Source organism: Aspergillus udagawae, assembly GCF_001078395.1.
Source record: "Aspergillus udagawae IFM 46973 DNA, scaffold_4, whole genome shotgun sequence".
Taxonomy (NCBI): Eukaryota; Fungi; Ascomycota; class Eurotiomycetes; order Eurotiales; family Aspergillaceae; genus Aspergillus; species Aspergillus udagawae.
Window position 1 is genome coordinate 3,031,780 of NW_025091267.1, and position 13,096 is coordinate 3,044,875.

Consider the following 13,096-nt stretch of genomic DNA (forward strand, 5'->3'; position numbering starts at 1 on the left):
GCATGTACAGAGTCGGTCTTGGCCTACCGTCTGTGATGAACGAGTCCATTCTTTTAAGTGCTCGAACCATCCATGATGGTCGACACTAGGTAGCCTCTATCGAATGATGTACCGGTACAGACATAAATATAAGAGCACGCAGATGGAGCTTCAAGATTTCGTCTCCTTGGAAAATGGGTATTATCTACATACAAGCATACATACGTACATGGACCAACAGGAATCGCTAACGGGCGCAACGCCTTCCACTCCTGCCCTGGCCCCGAACGCCAAATAATTAATACAGGGCGAGAATATCGTAAAAGAGAGGAGTGAGTGTGGAGGAAGTCCTCCAAATATGGAGTCGAGAAGGGTTTCGATAGGTAGGGTAAAGGGTAAAAGAAGGGGGCGTTAGTCAAGGAATTGAACAGGGCGCATATATCCCAAGCTTCAAGACCCAAGGATAATCAGAAACGACCACCACTAACCATCACTTCCTCATCCCCTCCGCCTCCGATGGAGCCTAGCAGGCCGGCGCCCCAGATACCGGCGATACCCCACATACCGATTCTCCAGCCCCGATAGAGGCCGCCGATGCCTTGTCCCTGGCGTTTTTTGAAAGAAATGGGCTTCCCGAGAGCCCGCTCAGCATCGGAAGAGGGCGCGCTGACACCCTCTTCATAGACTATGCCCCACATCGTCCCTACAATGCCACGGTAGGTCTGAGGAACGGGAACGATGGTCTCGACCACAGATGTCTCCTCAGCGGTAGTGGACGTGCTCGAACGAGAGGTGGCGGCATACTTCTGTCGGATACTGGGTGCTGTGTACGTGGCAATCTGTGCACGACGCAGGATAGTCTCCAGTGGAAATCGAACAGCAAGCTCTAGGCCGGACCCAAGGAAAGCAAGAAGGTTCCACATGGAGGGATTCAGAACTGGGTCAATCGATAGGTAGGACTTGAAAAACAGCGGTGTAGTAGTTGTGATAAAATTGGGTAGACTCGAATGCAGGATAGTGATAGGGATCAGGTGGGAAGGGATCATGCAGTTGGCAGTGGGGAGCTGTCGAATCGCTCGGAGGAGCGAGCGCGGCCCATGAGTCGCTGGGGTGAGGATGAGGAAGGTGCGAGCGGTGTCAATCGGGGACAACAGCATGGCGGATAGTGACGAAGAAATGAAGGAGAGCACCAATGTTGCAAAGGGTGATGTCGATGTCAAAATATCGGCTGTCATGGATGACGCAATATCCTCTTCTGGTAATCCCACAATGGCAGATAAGAGACTGCGTATAAAGGTGTTCAACGTCGGAAGGAGTAGAGAGTAGATAAAAGTCGCGTTGGTCGCTTTCCATGGCGAAGTTGGGCCACTGGCGGTCCACAGTTGTGATAGGACCTCCATCAACGAGGAGGGGTTCTTGATTGTAAGGCTATACTTGGGCGAGGATGGCGAAGATGGTATATAGCCGCTGCGGTCTGTGATATGGCGTCGAGATTTTCGGCTCCGTGCAGCTGTTGGCGATGTGGCCATGGGAGCTGCAGAGGTAAAGTAACTGCTCTCGTCATCTGAAGTCTGGGAGTCCTGTCGCCATCAAAGATGCACGTCAGTAACCGATTCCTACACGCGCCTTGAGAACATTTCAGATGGTGGCAGCTCATACTTCAGCACTTTCATCGAATGAGTCCATCCGACCTGACCTCCTGCGTTCATCCGCAGGCCGTTGCCCATCTTGCGAGTCGGGCACCACATACGCCTGTAGGATGGTTTTGGCGACGTCAAATGGCTGGGCAGTCAGCACGCTGGTGTAGCGCCAAATCGCCGCATCCATTGCATCTCGAATCCATTCTGATAGCGATGGAGAGCTCTCCAGATACTCGGAATAGTCCAGATCCGGTAGCAGGTCGCGAGCGGAGCTTCCGAAGACCTGTGCGGAAGACGGAGCGGCGGTATGTGAAGACGAGGAGGCGTTGGAAGCTTCAAGGCCAAAAGACGGAGGGATATAGTACGGGCGTAGAGGATTGGGTCCTTCACGGGTAGAGTTCATTATGGAGGATTTATCTCAATCAGTCGATATAGCTTGTAATATTAAGGATGTGGGATAAATGGTGGGTAAATCCTTTTGCTCAAGACCGGGAGATATTTTAGATGGAGCTACGAAAAGTGACGCCGATGGATTTCTCAAGTTGCGCTTTATGTCCGAATTTCCCGCCTTTTCGGGATTTTCTTTTCTTACACCCTTCGACCATATAGATATCTCCCTCATTTCTGGTCAGCGTCCAGAGCTGTCTTACTCCCTGTGAAGGGGATATATTCCTTTGATCGTTTAGTAGCTTGTATATTGTATTTTTTTTGCCTGCGATTATCCGTCCTCATGTCGTTCTGGAGGGAGGCTTGTCAGCAACTGCGTCATGCAGTACCAAAACCTGCGAAGGGGGATCGCATGTGGCTGCCATATTCCAGGAGATTCATCAGCAGTTCTACACAAATGATGCGAGTTCAGCCGTATGGCAGGAGAATTGCGCAGATTGGAGGTGGTCAGAGGACATTCAACTCCCCGCGGCGAAGCTTCTCAGTGACTGCGGGAGTGCAGCACGGCCATATTACACCCCCCAAGCCTGGCGAGGAGTGAGTCAATTCTAGGAGGAAGGGGCGGCCATTTGATGCCTCATTCGTCGCTAACTTAAGCCATCCAGGCTTCATGTGTCATTCATCGATAAAGACGGACAGAAATACGACTTCGAGGTATCTGAGGGAGACAACCTGCTGGACATTGCGCAGGCCAACGATTTGGAAATGGAAGGTTCGTAATTACTCCTGGGCTGTGTACGCGACTGTCGATCTGCTTTTGGCTCATCTTAATTCTCCCGTATAGGTGCTTGCGGAGGGTCTTGCGCTTGCTCGACCTGCCATGTCATTGTTGAGGACCCGGAGGTGTTCGACAAGATGGAGGAGCCGTCCGATGATGAAAACGATATGCTGGACTTGGCGTTTGGATTAACGGAGACATCACGTCTGGGATGTCAGGTGGTGATGAACAAGGATCTCGACGGACTTGTTGTCCGACTACCTTCCATGACACGGAATCTGCAGGCCAGCGATTTTGCGCAGAAGAATTGAATTGATGGAGAGGACCGGGACAAAGGCGATCTGTATATTATCAAGAATTTTCCCCTTTACATGAATGAGGTTCTATGAGCAGATTGGATGTATGTGGACAACAATGATCATATCTCTGGGTATCTACAAGGACGATCCGGCCTAGGGCTTCGTGGGAAGTCAAATAAATGTATAAGAGGTGTTCAACTTTTGTTCAGAATGCAAGAAACATCGTCCGAACCCCTAACGCCTTGTAAATGCCTTGTTGCCCTGTTCATACAAAAACCGGTTCATCCTGGATAAGAGCGCCTCCTTTAAGCCTCCTCGATGTTCAGCGGTTTCCCCTTCTTGCCACTGATTAACTCAAGAAAGCCCTGTTTGCTGACTTCGTTGACGGCCTTCTCTCGTTCACCCATCCCGATGGTACCCTTCTTCCGCTCTTCCCTGGCAGCCTCTTCTCCACGGACCTGGGCTGCGCGAACAGCATTGAACAGTTTCACCACACCACGCTGCGCAATCTTCCGAAGACGCTTTTCCTCCTCTGCAACAACACCAGTAAGGCCGCGCTCTACGCCCATGACATCGCGGACGCGGCCACGGTCTAGCTCCTCCCTCTTTTCTGCGCGAAGCTTCGCGCGCGCCTGCTTGTCCAGTTTCTCGTCCGCAAGTTCGCTAGTAGTTTGCGCTGCCGATTTACTGCGTGAAAGGACCGGGTCCGCCCGAGCTGATGTAGGCAGTTTCGTCGAAAGAATCTTGGAAATAGATGTTGAGAATGCGGTAGGGTCATTTCGTTTAGCGACGGGCTTGCGTCCGTTTGTCGATGTGGGCAATGAGGTGTCCGAGTCTCCATACTCATCATCTTCGATATCAGAGGAACCTAGCGAGTCCGATGCATCGTTGTCGTCCGCGTTGCTGTCATTATCGCTAGCAGCAGAGCTGTCGTCGCTGTCTTCTGCTTTCCTCTTCTTTTGTGCGCCTAGCGACCTTGTTTCGCTCGCTGATGGCTTCTGTGGCTTCTCTTCCACCGGCTTCTCTTCTTCCTCCGTATCGGAATCAGCGAGATCGACTGCTTGGAAATCGGTGGGCTGTTCATCTTCCGCTTCGTCGGAACTGCTGTGGTATTCGAGCTGCTTTCTGAACTTCTTCTTGGGCCGACCGGCCTTATTCTTCAGACTGTCCAAGACCTTGCGCTTCTTCGCCATTGGAGGAGCCATTGTATCTGATTTCAAATGCGTTGGTGAACCGACCCAGATGCTGGTTGTGCTTTGTCTGAGCGGTGACATTATACAAGTGACTTTTTTTTCGCATTTTCTTCTTTAGGCGGGCGGGATAGGGAATCCGAGCTCCGATTGGCCGGCGGGGCCACTCCAGACTCTCCGCATCGCTTCTGCTGTCCTTTTGCTTGTGCATCTCGTTGCCCACAGAACAGTACCATCCTCTCGCACTGACACTCCGTTTATCTACGGATTATTGTGGATTTAATTTGAAACACTTCTTTTCTTCTATCAGTTCTTCCAATATAGCCAATATCCGCTATGGTCCTTCAGGATCTCGGGCGGCGAATCAATGCCGCCGTCAATGATCTGACACGGTCTAGCAATTTGGATGAGAAGGTGAGACGCTCTATATCCCCTCTTGTCTTGGGAAGTCTTTGAGCCGATGCTGATAGCTGCTAGGCTTTTGATGACATGTTAAAAGAGATCTGTGCGGCATTGCTATCTGCAGATGTCAACGTTCGCCTCGTTCAGACCCTCCGGAAATCCATCAAATCCAGCGTGAACTTCTCCTCGTTGCCACCCGCCGTCAACAAGAAGCGTTTGATCCAAAAGGCCGTTTTTGATGAATTAGTGGCGCTGGTCAATCCGCATGCAGAGCCATTCCGCCCGAAGAAAGGACGATCCAATGTGATCATGTTTGTGGGGTTGCAGGGTGCGGGAAAGACGACAACGTGTACTAAGCTGGCCCGACATTATCAGATGCGCGGGTTCAAAACAGCGCTTGTCTGTGCGGATACTTTCCGTGCGGGTGCTTTTGATCAGTTGAAGCAGAATGCCACCAAGGCCAAGATTCCGTATTATGGTAGTTTGACGCAGACGGACCCCGCGGTGGTGGCAGCCGAGGGTGTTGCCAAATTCAAGAAGGAACGGTTCGAGGTCATCATCGTGGATACCAGTGGTCGGCACAAGCAGGAAGAGGATCTTTTCACCGAAATGACCCAGATTCAGAACGCCGTTACTCCAGACCAGACAATACTTGTCCTCGATAGTACCATCGGTCAGGCGGCCGAGGCTCAGTCAGCAGCCTTTAAGGCTACTGCTGACTTTGGTGCAATCATTATCACGAAGACGGATGGCCATGCCGCCGGTGGTGGTGCCATTTCCGCTGTTGCTGCGACCCACACGCCGATCATCTTCCTGGGTACGGGAGAGCACTTGATGGATCTGGAACGCTTCGAGCCAAAGGCTTTCGTTCAGAAGCTCCTTGGAATGGGCGATATGGCCGGTCTCGTGGAGCATGTGCAGGCGGTGACCAAGGACTCGGCTGCCGCCAAGGAAACGTACAAGCATATCGCGGAGGGTATCTACACGCTGCGAGATTTCCGTGAGAATATCACCTCGATTATGAAGATGGGTCCCCTTTCGAAACTCTCCGGCATGATTCCCGGACTGTCCAACCTGACCGCTGGCTTGGACGACGAAGACGGGTCGCTCAAACTTCGCCGCATGGTTTACATTTTCGACAGCATGACCGCCGCTGAGCTGGACAGCGATGGCAAGATATTCGTAGAACAACCGAGCCGTATGGTCCGCATCGCTTGTGGCAGTGGGACGACCGTCCGCGAAGTTGAGGATCTCCTGTCTCAGCACCGCATGATGGCCGGCATGGCCAAGCGGGTTGGCGGGCAAAAGAAACAGATGCAGCGTGCGCAAAATATGCTCAAGGGCGGCAACAAGGAGCAGCAGCTGGCGGCCATGCAGAAGCGGATGGCGGCCATGGGTGGTGCTGGTGCGGGCGGTCTTCCAGGAATGGGCGACATGGCAAAGATGATGCAGATGCTGCAGGGTCAAGGCGGCGGTGGTATGCCGGGGCTCGGGGGAATGGACTTGCAGAGCATGATGAGCCAAATGAGTGGTTTGATGGGTGGAGGACGAGGACGAGGACGGTGATTTTAAGCGAGTTCTTCCTCTTCGTTCCGAGAGTCACGGCTGTCTACGTTCATGCATCCTTCTTTTCTATGTTCACTGGGTGATCACTTCCACACTTATCCGGTGCCTTTTGGGCGGTTGATCTGTAGCTCGGATCAGTCTAGCATTTGTACGGCGTTGGGCGTGCCTTTCTATTTTGATCATTCGGGGGGATGACCTTAACATATAACCATACTTTCTTGACACTTGACGCTGTATAGCTCAGAGGAAGATGTGAACGCGTGCGAGATGAGATGATTTCAAATTTTCAAACTCCAGTAAAAATTTCCAGACTCCAGTACAAAGTAGCCACCGTCCCCCAATATCCGGTAATAAACAAGTTGAGTAGAAAGCCCACGTGTCCACACACGGGAACGATATCAGTCCAATCTCTCCGCTCTCTCAGTCTTATCCAGCAGCTCATAGAATTCGTCCAGGGCCCGGCGTCCAAACTGGCGGGCTGTCTCCTCAAATCGACCCACCACAGTCTGGATTGCAGCATCCCACCCTTCCGCTCTCCGATTGTCCGCCAGCACCTTGCCAGGAGGCAGTCGCGGATGCTTGGCGGACGATGCCTCCATGAGGGAATCGTACTCGAGCAAGGGAACGCTGAGTTTGTATTTCCACACAACTTGGTCCTCCACGTAGAGGGTATACGTCAGAACGGAACTCGGGACCGTCACCGGAGTACCGGACACGGTGTCGATCTCCTCGTCTTGGACGCTGATGTCAACAAGGCCGTACTTGACGTTGCCGTCGGGGACGTACTTGACCGCCACATCCTCGGTGTCGGTCTGCCGGTATGTGCGGATGGGAAGATAGAACATGTTGAGCGGGCCGACGCTGAACTCGTGTACGCCTTCTCCGGCCGTGTGCGCGAGGAGATCCTCGCCGGTGTAATCCAGCGTCGGGTCGGGGAAGCGGGTGGCCCCGAACTCGTGGCGGTCGCCGCTGAGAAGGACGACGCGGACGCCGAGTTCGCGCTCCGCGCGCCACATGGCTTCGAAGACAGTGCGGCGCTCGTGCAGGAACCCGCCCCAGGTGTCGGTGGTGCCGACATGCCAGTTCTTGGTGAAAGGGACGCTGGAGGCGACGATCTTCCAGCGGACTTCGGCGGGTTCGGGCCGGGCGAGGTACGCGAGGAGGGATTGAAGCTGGGCGGATCCCAGGATGGTAGAGTTGACTTGCGCCGGCTCGGAGCGATAGGCGCGCGTGTCAAGCATGAAGAAGGAGGCCGGGCCGTGGATAAACGAGAAGTACGTCGTGTTCTCGGGGTTGGCGAATGCCATCGGTGGGATGGGAGGATTCACGCTGACATGGTAATGGATATAAGGGTCGGCGGCGGCGGGATAGGGCGCCGTGGTGTTTCCCTTGGACCAGTCATTGGCAATCTCGTGGTCATCGAGCGTATGTATCCAGGGGAGGCCAATGGCGTCGGATTTGGACCATGATGGCGACGAATACACCCTGCGATACTCGCTACGGTAATGAGCCACAGACGACCCGAACCGTTGTGGCACATCGATGTAGATGAAGTCGCCGAGGAACATCATGAACGCGGGACGTAGCAGATCAGGCAATTTGCCCAGCGTCTCGGTCATTGTCTCGATGCCAGGAATACGGAGCGAGTGCGACAGCGGGTTGTACGGGAAGTTCGGTTTCATACAGCTCGATGTCACGAATGCCAGTCTGTGGGCCGATTCCGTGCCTGGCAGAGGAGCTGTTACGAAGGTGCCTGTTTGCTTGTTCGACAGAGAGTAGCGGTAGCTGGAGGCCGGCTTCAGGCCCTTGATGGTCACGGACGTCGTGTAATCCGTCGAGTCATCCAGTGAATAGATAAGGCCCTCTTCGACCCATTTTGATGGGTCATCTTCCAAGACCTCTTGATAGAAGACTACCAGGGGCAGTTGCGCGGAATCGGGCTCCCGTACCAGAAGATTGGCCGTGGTGGGGGAGACATAACCGATGCGTGAAAAAGCGAGACTCTTGCCTGAGTGAAAGACTACTCCTCGTAGCATGAAGTCAAGAGTCATAAGCGTAAGCACAACGTTCACCAAGACTGTCAGGCGAGTCGCTAGGGGCGACTGAGCACAGGGCAAACCAGTCAACAGCGTGTTGAGCGGCTGAGCTTTAGATGGGCGCTGCATCCTTCCTGGAGACCAATATCAGTACCACGGACAAAAATACGATGAAGGGGGCCATCAGTTACTGGAGTGTCGGGCATTTTTTCCATTATTGCGCGGAGCAGCACTCTCTGTGTCCTGGTAGATCAAGGACCGCAGTGAGGCGAGGTACACTGCCAATGATGTGAAGATAATGGGTGGAAAATGATGACCAGGGACCTAAGTAACAACTCAGTGGACTACCTCGAAAAATCCAGCTACAAAAGAGAGACCTACCCATCGTAGAAATACAAAGGTCGCCAACCTGAGGACCGCGGAACTCGTCGCAGCGGCAATCCGCGGGATAGACACCATGTCTGCTGCAAGTCAAGTCGTGGATGAGCTAGCGAGAGGGAAGAATCATCTCAAGTCAGGTCAGTTAGTCTTTTAGAAATGGGATAACGGTGTAAAACCGGGGTGAAAACAATTACGAAGTGCATGAAACATTGAACGATAGCGGCGAACGGGTTGTTGGCGGTATGACGACACTCGCTGCAATTGAACTGTATATCCCACTCTCCATCGCCATCCCCAAAGTTAACCTCCCTCCAGATGAGTCTGTAGGCGCTCTGAATTGGCTATTGATGTGTACACATATCCAATGTTCTATGTTTCAGTATTAATCTATCGTTGATTCATCATATCTCGAAGAACATTCATCAAACTGCTGGTCATAGGTCCAGCGCTGAGCATCTGCCCAGCAACAGCTAGCACATCCTTCATGTGCATACTAAGCGACATCTCTGCCGCCCATTGCCATGGATTCTGCCGCTCACCAGGCATGGAATTGAAGTATTCCCAGCCCATGACCCCTCCAAAGTCCGGAAACTGCTCAACCAACACTGCAAGAATGGGCCCAATCTTTTCGCGTGGGACGTAGCCTTGCGACCCGTTCCCTGGGTTCGTCAGCAGCCCGTAGACAACGCGTTGAGGTGACCATCCTTGCGCCACAATGGCCGCATACATCCGGGGGTCCTCGGCCAGACCCCAGCCGTTGTAGAACTGCGCATTGTACCAGCTGATCTTGGACGCTCGTTGCTGCTCGAGCAGCCGATAATCGAACCCAGAAATGTTACCAATTCCCAAGAGAGCCGCCGCGACTGGCGCCAGGGTGATGATAAAATCATCGCCCAAGTCCAGCTTCAATCGGTCGATCAGCCGAATGATGCCGGACAGAGACATTTCCTCTTCCACATCTAAATCCAGCCCGTCCAGCTGATGGCGCCGAACCATCGCTAGAAGAGGCTGGTAGTATCGCTCGAACTTCTCCTGGTCGCCATCCAGACACCTATAAGACCCCTGCGCTGCCCCACCGAGCATTCCCATCACCTTGACACCGCTGCGTTTCAACGCGGGCACCTCCGCCCACAGCGGGTTGTACATCTCATGGTCAGGTGGATCATCGTTGAGCGTGATATGGCCCGGGTCGTCGTTCAGATGAAAAGCTGCGATGATGACGTGGGTAACGCCGGTGTTGTTCTTCACTAGAGGCAGCACAGAGACATACTCGCCTCGGTTCGGACACAGGGTCTGATGGTAACAAACGAGGCGATGGTGCTCCGGTCGTCCAGGCACTGGAGGCATGATTTATCTTGATTTAGATGTCGCACAGAAAGATACGTCGATGCAAGCAGTCCTGACTCATGTCGTGTAAGGATCGCTGCGGGGACGAGAGATTAGGAGATGGAACGGATCGTCTGCTGCCCCGCTAGGAATATCGACTGGGGAGTCCGTTCAAAGGTGGACACCGTCACTGGTGATGCGCTATTGAAACATGTGTGGATCACATAGAAATTGACGGTGTCTACAGCGGTGAGATCACCAGAAAAAAAATCCAGATCGAATGAAAGATGAGCAGTCTGTTGATACCTTAAAAAGACTCCAACTTTCGACTCCAAAACAAAAAGTTGGAGATGCTGCTGACTCAGCCGTCCCTCAAGTTAAGTTAACTAACTAATAGGAATATATAACAGACAAGACGCTGTATTAACTGCAGGATATCATATCTTATCTAACACATCAAATGGAATATACAGTCCTTCACCAAGCTGTATGTCCACCGTCAACGACAAGACAGCTTCCTGTCATGAAACTGCTTGCTGGTGAGAGCATGAAGATAGTGGCGCCTGTGAACTCTTCAGGAACAGCCAATCGACCTAGCATGTTCTCCTTCTCCCATGTTTCTTTCAAGCCGGGAACCTCCTCGAAGTTCTTTTGAACCATGGGGGTGATGATATGCCCGGGACACAGCGCGTTCACTCGGATTCCGTACTTGCCCCATTCCATCGCCAGATTCCGCGTGAGCTGAATGACTGCTGCCTTGGAGGCATTGTATGCAGGACAGGTCAGACCCTTATTGGCAATCATTCCTGACATACTCGCCACGAGCACAATGGATCCCGGCCGCTTGGTTTGCATCATCTGTTGCGCGACGGCGTTGGCGGACATGAAGACGCCCGTGAAGTTGACGTCCATCACTTCTGCGACATCTTGTAGAGTGTGGTCTACCGCGTCTTTGACACGCTGAATGCCCGCGGCTGCTACCAGTCCACTGATCTGCCCGTGTTCTTTGGTGATATGACTGATGGTCTTGTTCAGGTATTCTCTGTCTCGCACGTCGACGTGATGGTAATGTATTGACCCCTCCGTGTTCTTGGAGGCTTCTTGCGATAGTGCGAAATCGGGGTGAGGAGTGTCTAGTCGATCAAAGCAATGCACTGTATTATCGATTGAATTAGCTTTGAGAAATGATCAGCATGTCCAGCCAGAGGGGAGTCACCTTGTGCGCCCGCTTGTACCATGGCTTCCGCTATGGTAAGCCCCAGTCCTCGTCCGCCCCCAGTGACAACATATGCCTTGTCGCGTAGACTGAAATTGGGATAGGCCTTTTCCGTTGAAGACGCAGCCGGTACTGTTCGAAGATCTTTGCCTTCCTTGAAAGGTTCCAGATCCAGGCGCAAACTGGACGACGAGAATGTTCGGTATGCCGTAACTGGAGCCGTGACTTTGGCAAATCGGCCAGATCGAGTGATGGACGTTGGTAGCGAATTGAGTATGCGTATTGAAGCCATTCTTTGTTGCCTGTCTATCGGTAGAGTATGAAATTCTTGGAGTAACCAGTCGTTCGAGGCTTCTGAATGGATGCCAGTCCTTTATACCTAGCACTACTGCCAGCCCATGTTGACATTATGCAATACAATAGATAAGATCTTGTGTACCATGGGTGAAGTTCAGGGCATGTTTCCATCGACCAAGGCTGAGGGCTTGACTGTAGTATAGTATGACGTTTGCGTAAGGTCAGATGCGCCCCTGTGAGCCAGATCTCCATCTTGGAAGTTGATGCACGACCAGTTTATTTGATGCGGTCATTACCTTAGTGCTTTGCAAGCAGATTAATATCAAATGCATTTATTCCACTTGTAGTGGCCTGTGCCTGCTGACTCAACCTTAGTAGGGTCTTGATTCTTGACTCTATCTCGACGATCACCAGCTACTAAGTTTGCGGCCAGCATCATCTCGCCTCCCCTGCATACATAAGACGGTTTCTTATTTGTATGTGGTCACTGCTACCTCTCTGGATTTCTTGTCTCTGTTCAATTTACTGGTAAACCGACTCAATCATCTGTGCAGTTTGCCTGTCCATCCCCACATGATCATGAAGATGGTTTCACCATGACATATATGGCTGTCAGACGGACTTTCATCTTCCGACCAATCAATGAACGTTCAAATGAGCAAATCATGATTGTCGATATCTTACTTTGCCATGCGCAGTCTCTCCACAGGCCAATAAACAGGGAGTGATTTGTTGATCGCCTCCTGACATAGTATATCGAGAGTTCTTGCCATGGAGGAGGCAACTGCAAGCATCCTGGCAGGGCTACATAAACATCTGCCTTGCAAGATAAGACTACAGTGCCCACTCTACTGGTGTCAGCTTCTTTGATTGCTTCCGCCAATCGAAACTTTACGATCTACATCCTTGATCTTCTAACCGGAAATTATGCAACGCTCCCTATTTCGTCCACATCTCCTCTCGAACCGTCTCGGTCGGTCTACTTCTCTTTGGCGGACTACAGTCGCAACGGTCGCAACTAGAGCCGACCATCACCCAAACCCAGGCAATTTTGCCAACCGTCCCAAGGAAGAGCTCTCCGAGATTGGTCGGAAGGGTGGTCGCAAGGGAGGTAAAGCCCGGGGCGTTGGAGGCTTTCATGATATGGACCCTGAGAAACAGGTGAGACTAGGGAGGCCATGCATCATGTTATGCACATAGTGACTCGTCCATCAACAGCACGAAATCGCCTCGCGAGGAGGTCGTGCGACCAGGAAAGCAGCTGAGCAGGCAGAGAAACATCAGGGCGTCGCTGCAGAGAGACGTCACACTCATGAGCCTTCAGCAGCAGGTCCAGGGTTTGAGGAGTCATGGACGGCATAAATGTCTCCAAAGCTTTTAATATAGATTAGAGGTAGATGCGATGTATATCTAGATGTAGAATCAATTTGCTAGATATTAGAGAGGTAGAGAGATAGAGAGATAGATACCTCAGGCAATGCTGAGCATGTGTTACGTCACGGTCGCGGTTCCGCCAGTCCCAATCAGGCATTCTATAAACAATCTAATGTTGTTGCCCGAGAACTCAGGCATACACAAGGTGCGCGGTGCTCTGCGTCG

General features: G+C 52.3%; 8 protein-coding genes across 8 annotated transcripts; 3 read left to right on the forward strand and 5 right to left on the reverse strand.

Moving 5' to 3' along the window:
* Positions 1–446: 446 nt before the first annotated feature.
* Positions 447–2,022, reverse strand: Aud_006424 (mitofusin complex protein UGO1; the record flags this gene model as incomplete). The annotated part of the gene is made up of 2 exons (XM_043291325.1): positions 447–1,559; positions 1,639–2,022. The coding sequence occupies 2 exons, from the start codon at positions 2,020–2,022 to the stop codon at positions 447–449; spliced, it is 1,497 nt and encodes a 498-aa protein (XP_043147260.1).
* Positions 2,023–2,349: 327 nt separating this feature from the next.
* Aud_006425 (ferredoxin family 2Fe-2S iron-sulfur cluster binding protein) lies at positions 2,350–3,095 on the forward strand (the record flags this gene model as incomplete). The annotated part of the gene is made up of 3 exons (XM_043291326.1): positions 2,350–2,603; positions 2,672–2,778; positions 2,851–3,095. The coding sequence occupies 3 exons, from the start codon at positions 2,350–2,352 to the stop codon at positions 3,093–3,095; spliced, it is 606 nt and encodes a 201-aa protein (XP_043147261.1).
* Positions 3,096–3,388: 293 nt separating this feature from the next.
* Aud_006426 (rRNA-processing protein RRP15) lies at positions 3,389–4,288 on the reverse strand (the record flags this gene model as incomplete). The annotated part of the gene is made up of 1 exon (XM_043291327.1): positions 3,389–4,288. The coding sequence occupies one exon, from the start codon at positions 4,286–4,288 to the stop codon at positions 3,389–3,391; it is 900 nt and encodes a 299-aa protein (XP_043147262.1).
* A 321-nt stretch (positions 4,289–4,609) lies between these two features.
* Positions 4,610–6,241, forward strand: Aud_006427 (RNA-binding signal recognition particle subunit SRP54; the record flags this gene model as incomplete). The annotated part of the gene is made up of 2 exons (XM_043291328.1): positions 4,610–4,687; positions 4,751–6,241. 2 exons carry the CDS (start codon positions 4,610–4,612, stop codon positions 6,239–6,241), a joined length of 1,569 nt encoding a protein of 522 aa, XP_043147263.1.
* A 398-nt stretch (positions 6,242–6,639) lies between these two features.
* Positions 6,640–8,736, reverse strand: Aud_006428 (alkaline phosphatase family protein; the record flags this gene model as incomplete). Its single annotated transcript, XM_043291329.1, has 3 exons — positions 6,640–8,411; positions 8,469–8,601; positions 8,659–8,736. The coding sequence occupies 3 exons, from the start codon at positions 8,734–8,736 to the stop codon at positions 6,640–6,642; spliced, it is 1,983 nt and encodes a 660-aa protein (XP_043147264.1).
* A 309-nt stretch (positions 8,737–9,045) lies between these two features.
* Positions 9,046–10,005, reverse strand: Aud_006429 (putative class III chitinase; the record flags this gene model as incomplete). Its single annotated transcript, XM_043291330.1, has 1 exon — positions 9,046–10,005. The coding sequence occupies one exon, from the start codon at positions 10,003–10,005 to the stop codon at positions 9,046–9,048; it is 960 nt and encodes a 319-aa protein (XP_043147265.1).
* Positions 10,006–10,461: 456 nt separating this feature from the next.
* Positions 10,462–11,492, reverse strand: Aud_006430 (oxidoreductase, short chain dehydrogenase/reductase family; the record flags this gene model as incomplete). The annotated part of the gene is made up of 2 exons (XM_043291331.1): positions 10,462–11,138; positions 11,201–11,492. The coding sequence occupies 2 exons, from the start codon at positions 11,490–11,492 to the stop codon at positions 10,462–10,464; spliced, it is 969 nt and encodes a 322-aa protein (XP_043147266.1).
* Positions 11,493–12,424: 932 nt separating this feature from the next.
* Positions 12,425–12,859, forward strand: Aud_006431 (KGG domain-containing protein; the record flags this gene model as incomplete). The annotated part of the gene is made up of 2 exons (XM_043291332.1): positions 12,425–12,658; positions 12,716–12,859. The coding sequence occupies 2 exons, from the start codon at positions 12,425–12,427 to the stop codon at positions 12,857–12,859; spliced, it is 378 nt and encodes a 125-aa protein (XP_043147267.1).
* Positions 12,860–13,096: the final 237 nt, after the last annotated feature.